This window comes from Telmatherina bonti (genome assembly GCF_933228915.1).
Source record: "Telmatherina bonti genome assembly, chromosome: 5".
NCBI classification, from domain to species: domain Eukaryota; kingdom Metazoa; phylum Chordata; class Actinopteri; order Atheriniformes; family Telmatherinidae; genus Telmatherina; species Telmatherina bonti.
The window spans coordinates 29,603,089-29,611,867 of NC_136623.1; the positions used below are offsets into that span (position 1 = coordinate 29,603,089).

General features: G+C 39.4%; 1 protein-coding gene across 1 annotated transcript; it reads left to right on the plus strand.

The window, feature by feature from the left end:
* Positions 1–412: 412 nt before the first annotated feature.
* Positions 413–5,218, plus strand: cUnh8orf76 (chromosome Un C8orf76 homolog). The gene is made up of 8 exons (XM_079240828.1): positions 413–619; positions 2,742–2,843; positions 3,493–3,636; positions 3,771–3,821; positions 3,933–4,077; positions 4,230–4,332; positions 4,608–4,740; positions 4,837–5,218. Exons 1-8 carry the CDS (start codon positions 515–517, stop codon positions 4,990–4,992), a joined length of 939 nt encoding a protein of 312 aa, XP_079096954.1. The 5' UTR covers positions 413–514; the 3' UTR covers positions 4,993–5,218.
* The last annotated feature ends 3,561 nt before the right edge of the window (positions 5,219–8,779 follow it).

An 8,779-nucleotide genomic window follows, 5' to 3' on the forward strand; every position in this document is an offset into this window, starting at 1 on the left:
TAAACATGAAATATTTAAACATTAAAGTCGTCCTTATTATAAATGTTAATTAATTTATCTATTACATTTTATTTTTTAATTCCTAAATATATATAGAAAACATGGAACAGAAGTTTAGTAATGTGATAAAGTGAGGATGTCATGGATACGCATACACTTACCACGATGTTTGCCTTTAATAATTCATGTCAAATCAAAGTAAAGTCGAAAACCTCGTGAACTGTTCTCAAAAATAATTCATAAAAATAATGTAGTTGATAAATGACAAACGAGTGTGTGCCGCATCCTTCACTCCGTCGGAACCTTTCTGCTCGGAACCGTAGTTACCGCCGTCATCGTAACTGGCAGTGCGCTTTAAGACGAAGGAACGTGTTAATAAGAGGGGGTAAACCACAGACATTATATACAAATATCATGTTTATATGATGTCAGTGGGCTCAACAAGTAGGCTGGATATGTAGCTGGACGCAGTGACGCCTAAAAGTGAGGAACTAGTCGTACTTTTTGGTTCCAGATGGAGATTTTGGGCAGTACGTTTGATGACTCGGTCTTTTCAGAAGCCAGAGACCGAGTGTGTGAGTCACTGTCCTCCTACAACGCCAAAGTGTGTGAGCCAGAGGTGAGAATTCCCAGCAGTAAAACACACACTAGCTATCTGGTGTTAATGTATTTATCAGTTTTGTGAAGCACTTTGGTCAGCAGGGAGTGCTTTTAAATGTGCTATATAAATAAATTTGAATTTAATTTTTTTTTTTTTTTTTTTTAACTTAAAATGAGTGTTTTCACATTGCTCAAATTAATTTGTACTCACTCAGATATGAGCTTCATTACGTCCTCATTACTCAGGCTGTTTTACCTGCTATGAACCTTTAAAGCAGGGATCACGACCTCCGGACCTCCTGGACCTGCAACACACTACAACACAGTCAAATAATGAGTTACTTGACAGCAAGCTGGGAACCATTTAATTTATTTCACAGATTTTTATATATATATATATATATATATATATATATATATATATATGTATGTAGCTCTAAAAAAAAAAAAAAGAAAAAAAAGGGAACAATAAAGTAACAGGTTGTAGATCTGAATGAAATATTTTTATTGAATTCGTTGTTCTTTCCGTAGTTGAATGTGCCGACAACAAAAATCACACAAAAAATATAAATGAAAATTAATGTATCAACCCATGGAGGTCTGGGTTTGGAGTTAATTAAAGTGGAAAAACACACTACAGGCTGATCCAACTGTGATGAAATGTCCTTTAAACAAGTCAAATTAAGGCTCAGTAGTGTGTGTGTGTGTGTGTGTGCGCTCTCCCTACAACACCTGGGTATGCTCCTGATGAGGCAGTGGATGTTCTGCCGAGGGATCTCCTCCCAGACCTGGACTAAAGCATCCGCCAACTCCTGACAGTCTGTGGTGCAACTTGGCGTTGGTGGATGGAGCGAGACATGATGTCCCAGATGTGCTCAATTGGATTCAGGTCTGGGGAACGGGCGGGCCAGTCCATAACATCAATGCCTTCGTGTTGTAGGAACTGCTGACACACTCCAGCCACATGAGGTCTAGAATTGTCTTGCATTAGGAAGAACCCAGAGCCAACCGCACCAGCATATGGTCCCACAAGGGGTCTGAGGATCTCATCTCGGTACCTAATGACAGTCAGGCTACCTCTGGCGAGCACATGGAGGGCTGTGTGGCCCTCCAAAGAAATGCCATCTCACACCATTACTGACCCACTGCCAAACTGGTCATGCTGGAGGATGTTGCAGGCAGCAGAACGTTCTCCATAGTGTCTCCAGACTCTGTCACGTCTGTCACATGTGCTCAGTATGAACCTGTTTTCATCTGTAAAGAGCACAGGGTGCCAGTCTTGGTGTTCTCTGGCAAATGCCAAACATCCTGCACGGTGTTGGGCTGTAAGCACAACCCCCACTTGTGGATGTCGAGCCCTCATACCACCCTGATGGAGTCTGTTTCTGACTGTTTGAGCAGACACATGCACATTTGTGGCCTGCTGGAGCTCCTCCTGTTCCTCCTTGCACAAAGAAGGAGGTAGCGGTCCTGCTGCTGGATTGTTGCCCTCCCACGGCCTCCTCCACGTCTCCTGATGTACTGGCCTGGCTCTTGGTAGCGCCTCCATGCTTTGGGCACTACGCTGACAGAAACAGCAAACCTTCTTGCCACAGCTCACATTGATGCGCCATCCTGGATGAGCTGCACTACCTGAGCCACTTGTGTGGGTTGTAGACTCCGTCTCATGCTACCACTAGAGTGAAAGCACCGCCAGCATTCAAAAGTGACCAAAACATCAGCCAGAAAGCATCGGAACTGAGAAGTGGTCTGTGGTCACCACCTGCAGAACCACTCCTTTATTGGGTGTGTTTTGATAATTGCCTACAATCTCCACCTGCTGTCTATTCCATTTGCACAACAGCATGGGGAATGATAGTCAATCAGTTGCTTCCTAAGTGAACAGTTCGATTTCACAGAAGTGTGGTTGACTTGGAGTTACATTGTGTTGTTTCAGTGTTCCCTTATATATATAATGTGTGTATATAAACCTGCATTTAAATTACTTTTGTTGTCATTTGTTTTTAATTGACAAAGTGCACATTGTACCTAAAAGTGAAAGTTTTTCTCAATCTCACAGGTAACTGAGCAGCAGATTCAGGAAGCTCCATGTTGTGTTTTAAATATGTTTAAAGTTAATATCTTTTCTCCTCTTTCTGCAGTGGTTTTGTGAGAGCAGTGCCCTTAATACTGACGATTCTCTGGAGAAGCAGAAAGTGTATAAGTTTAGAGGTGACCTGGCTTTGAGACAGGGGAACTATCAGGTAATTGAAAGTCACTTTGATTGCCCATCTTTCTAAAGTATTAAATTAAATAATTTATTAATGATGGTGCCAACAAATAACTGGAAGAGGAAACTCGATTTATGAGCTCCAGGAATTTAAAAGTTATTCCAGATACTGTTTATATTCTGTAAATAATGTGGACCAGTTTTAAGGTCTTTAGGCATTATACTGGTTCAAAAACTGTTTCTTTTCTGTCAAACTGTGTTATTTTCAGTATTAAAAAAGAATGACTAAAGAAATTGGAGCAGGCTGTTAATAACAAAGCCACTAAAGATGCAATTTGAACTTGATTCTTGGTCAAAGTATCTGCCACCTTTCAGATGCAACACTCGTCTAGTAGAAAAAACATCCAATATACATGGAAAAACACAAGACCTTTAGAAAGTCTGGTGAAAACACACTAAGCTGCCATTATTTCATGAAATTGAACCAGGTTAAGGTGATAAAATGTCAACTAGATCTGTACTTTGAGGGCAAAAATCCCAACAGAAGCAGTTTGACATTATAGCCAGATTAAACACTGGGTTTTATGTGGTGTCTCTTGTTAAGTCACTTGTTAACATTGTGACGAACAATGTTGACATGTGACCGTCTTTCTGTGCCCCTTCTGGTGTCTGCATGGTTTCAGAGAGCCTTGGAGGCGTACAGCAGTTGCCTGCAGTGGATCGCCGACAACAACCTGAGCATCCGAAGAGACGTCTTGGAGGGAATGGCGCGATGCTGCACCAAGCTGGGACAGAGACAGAAAGCACTGGACTTGGTTGCATTACTGGTAAAAACTTGTGTTTTCACATCATCATCCTCTTTCTTTTTGTTAAAGAATTGACAGACTTAACTATTAAAATAAAAATAGCAGTGAAGCATCCTCCTTAACAGCGTCGTGTTATTTAAACAATCTGTCTTCAGAGCAAAGACGCATCCAACACCTGTCACCTGACTGGCCTCCTGCTGCTTAAGGTCAGAATTAGACGGAAACCATACATAATAACTTCTTTTTTTATTTTTTTGATCATCTAAATCAATTTATTCAGGTGTTTATATATAACTGAATGCAAACGTCTCTTTAAGGTCAGCATCTACCAGCATTTTGGGGCTGCAGGATCCCAGATGTCATGTCTACAGCAGCTTTGTAGCTTGCTGCCCTTCAACCCCTGGCACTGGTTCAGCCTGGGACAGATGTGTTTGCAGCTGTTAGACAGCAAAAAAGCAACAGGTAAGGATAGCTTAGCTTCTTCTCCCTAACCCCCACATCGTTATGTAGTTATTGAATGTTATTCATTCTTATAGTTAGCACAGCTTTGTTTAGGTCAAGTGGTTCAACACATGGATTAAATCTTAATATTCCTCCTTCCACTATTTATTCAGGAGTCGAGCCTGTGGGTGGAGAGGAGGACCAACAGGAAGAGACAGCAGAGCTCGGGGAGGACTGGCTCTGGCTCAAAGCTTCTGCCTGTTTTATCAGGACAAGGTACAATTTATAAGTCGAACGTTGTGTTTATATCCTGCATGACGGAGAACAGAATTCTCCAGGAGTTTTAACTACAAATAAAGCAAATTTTTTTTTTTTTTTTGTTGAAGATTTTTTCAAAACCGCAGTTGTTCAGAACAGGAATTTTAAGGAATAAACACCTCATTAAAGCTTATTTTACTTAAGCAAGAAAACTAAATTATTAATAACTTATACCATTCGGGGATTCCAAAGGTTTTACTTAAATTATATGAAAACTTTTCTGCATCCCACAGACTCCTGTTGAGAATCCTTCAGCAGCAGCAGTCCTCCTTTGTGTTGCAGCGTGCTGAAAGTGTCCTTCAGAAGACAGAGGAGGCACTGCAACAATTAAATCCTAAAGAAAGCACGCTGCAGGTTTTAACTAGGGTGACTACACACTTTCTTTATCTGTTAAAGAAACATGTCATATCGATGAATGAATTCCAAACAGTCTGAGGTCACATCTCCTCTTCCTTCTTCCAGGTGATGTCAGAGGACCTGATCCCAGAGAAGATGAGGGAGGACTACCAGGATGGGGAGAGTCTGACCAGTGTGTGTTTGCAAAGCTTCAGAGAGCGGTGGTGGAACAAGATCTTACTGACAGGCGTGTTACAGACCGATCCAGTACAGAGACCTTAAGACAGGATATGACAGAAGAACGTGATCAATTGAAGAGATTTCAAACAAATATCAACTTAAAATGTTTCATTTAAAGGTGTGTGTGTATGAATGTAGTCATTGTTATTATAGTGTGAAAGTATTTTCCATGTAACTTAAGAACAGAGATTCAGAACGTGGCGACTTTACATGGACCAAGTCTTTTACTTCATGCTGTGAGATATGTGTCTGATTCTGTTCTGCATTATTATACAAAACACCTTGAGATTTATTTTCTTGTTTACATAAAATGAGACATTTACCTTGACATGTTCGTAAATCATTACAGTTTATTTTATATGCGTGTGCATTGTTATTAAATAACTGACTGAAACCAAGAACTCTCATCACTTTTCTCTTTATAAGTATGGACAATGAGGAGAGGTGTAGCAATGCATTGTCTATCCCAGACCAAAAACCAACCATCCATCCAACCATCCATTGCCGCTTATCCAGGTTCGGAGTGTTGGCGCAGCAGCCTAAACAGGAAAGCCCAGACTTCCCTCTTGCCAGCTCTGCGTTGGGGTTTCAAGGCGTTCCCAGGCCAGCCGAAAGATAAAATCCCAGACCTTAACATGCTGGAGGGATCTTCCCAATCTCATGCACCATCCTTCCCTCACTTGTGAACAAGACCCTGAGATATTTGAACTCCTCCACTTGGGGTTTAGGATTTAGGCCAGCTGCCTAAATCATGAATTTAAACAAAATATTAAGATCTTGATGAGTTCCTTCATCGCTGATGCGCCACTTAATTTAGTTAAATTTGGCTATAAATGGACATTCTCAGGTGCATTTTCATGACTATACTGCAGGTAACTCTTGTGTATTGTTCCTTTCTATGTGACTTTTAAAGTTTAACTTATCCCAAAGCGGCTACAGCAGCTTTAAAGCTCAGAAGATTCTCATTCCACACAGTTGTTTGCCCATTCAGAGACACCATTAAAAATGAAAAATAGTGCCACAAATATGGCAGCTACCTTGTAGGTGGACCCACGTCAAGCAGATATAAATAGCTCATTCTTGGTGAATAACAGACTATTTTAATAAAGTGATTAAATACTAGTAGAAATACAGTCAGAGATATTTAGATAATTTCTGACTTTGTTTTGGTCACACGCAGAACCTTTAATCTATGTTTTAATTCAGTGATATGTGTTACTTTATTAATTTTCTTCTATTAAAATGCCTTCACTAGACCTGCAAAATGGCACAAATGTTTTCCAGGTTGACTGATCATGATTAAAATGACTGGCTGCTATAGTTATAGAAAAATTGCAGCTCTTATTGTGAATACAACTTCCCAGCAGTAAGAATTAAACAACACAAAAACACTTCTGGGGTTAATCGTGAAAACCTCATAAAAATAAAAACAATGGATCTAATAAAATCTGAAAATAAGACAATAAAGTGTGGCCTACTGAATATTAGATCCCTCCCAAATAAGTCTTTATTAGTCAATGACTTGATAGGTGATCACCACATTGATTTATTCTGTCTTACGGAAACCTGGTTACAGCAAGAGGATTATGTTAGTATTAATGAAGCTACGCCAGCTAACTATTTAAACTTTCACATTCCTAGAACTACAGGCAGAGGAGGAGGTGTTGCAGCTATTTTTAAGTCAGAATTTTTAATTAATCCTAAGCACAAAACTAACTATAAATCCTTTGAATTCCTGACATTAAATTGATCTCATCCAAAATGGAATTCAGAGAAACCGCTCCTTTTAGCATTAGTGTATCGCCCACCTGGACCTTACTCCGAGTTTCTGACCGAATTCTCTGATCTCTTGTCTGAGTTAGTGCTGACTACTGATAAGGTCATTGTACTAGGTGATTTTAATATTCATGTTGACGTTGAAAATGATAGTTTAAACATTTCCTTTAGCTCTATTCTAAACTCAATTGGGTTTTCACAAAATGTCAATGGAGCCACTCACTCTCATGGTCACACTCTTGATTTGTTCTAACATATGGTATTGAGACTGATAAGCTCAAAGTATTTCCTCAAAACCCTGTCTTGTCCGATCACTTCTTGTTAACCTTTGAATTCACTTTATTTGATTACTCACTGACCAAAAATAAATTCTACTATAGTAGATGTTTATCAGACAATAATATTACAAAATTTAAACAATCAATTGAATCAATTTTTTCACATCTACCATGTGTTAGCATGACCGAGAGTCCCCCTTTAAACCTTACTCCTGCTCAGATTGATCAACATGCTGATACTATAACAGCTTCAATGCGTACAACCTTGGATAATGTTGCTCCCCTAAAGAAGAAGAAATTAGGTAAGATTATGAAGGCTCCCTGGTTTAATTCCCAGCTTCGAGCTCTAAAACAGGCATCAAGGCGTTTGGAAAACAGATGGCGTTCATCAGGACTAGAGGAGTCTCACTTAACCTGGAAAGAAAGTTTAATCGTATACAAAAAAGCCTTACGTACGGCAAGAACAGCTTATTATTCATCATTGATAGAGGAAAACAAAAACAACCCTCGGTTTCTTTTCAGCACTGTAGCTAGGCTTACTAGGAGCCGGAGCGCTGTGGAGCCATGTATTCCTTTCTCACTTAGCTGTGATGATTTCATGTATTTTTTCAGGAATAAAATTGACACTATTAGAGATCAAATTCACAATACTCTTCCTTCTACCTATAATGTTGAGCCTGTTGTGGTCTCCGAAGCATCCTTAGAACCAGGATCTGACTTGTGTCTAAATAGTTTCTGTCCTGTCCAACCCTCTGAATTAACTAAAATAATAGCTTCATCTAAACCATCCACCTGTATCTTAGACCCTCTCCCAATGAGCCTCTTTAAGGACATTTTCCCTTTAATTAATACATCACTACTAAATCTTATCAATATGTCTTTAGTGACAGGATATGTACCACAATCATTTAAAACTGCTGTAATCAAGCCTTTACTTAAAAAGCAATCTCTGGATCCAGAGGTGATAGCAAATTATAGACCTATATCTAACCTCCCGTTTATGTCCAAAATTCTGGAGAAAATAGTTTCCGCTCAGCTACATGCCCACCTGAGCAGAAATAATTTATGCGAGGAGTTTCAGTCAGGATTTAGAGCTCATCATAGTACTGAGACAGCATTGGTGAAAGTTACTAATGACCTTCTTATGGCCTCAGACAAAGGACTTGTGTCCGTACTTATCTTGCTTGATCTTAGTGCTGCATTTGATACAGTCGATCATAACATTCTGTTACAAAGACTAGAACAGGTGATTGGAATTACAGGTACAGCGTTAAGCTGGTTTAAATCATATTTATCTGATAGACTTCAGTTTGTTCATGTAAATGACAAGTCCTCCTCCCAAACTACAGTAAGTCATGGAGTTCCTCAAGGTTCTGTACTTGGACCAATACTCTTCACGCTATATATGCTCCCTTTAGGCAAAATTATTAGACAGCATGGAATAAACTTTCATTGTTATGCAGATGATACTCAACTATACTTATCCTTTAAACCAGATGAAACAAATCAGCCCAATAGGCTACAAAATTGTCTCATAGACATAAAGACTTGGATGTCTAGAAATTTTCTCCTCTTAAACTCAGATAAGACTGAAGTAATTCTCGTTGGATCTGAAAAACTCAGAGCTAAATTTTCCGGTTTTGTAATGAACCTGGATGGCATTACTTTAGCTTCCAGTGCTACAGTGAGAAACCTTGGAGTAATATTTGACCCTGACCTGTCCTTTGGTCCACATATTAAGCAGGTTACTAAAACAGCCTTCTTTCATTTACGTA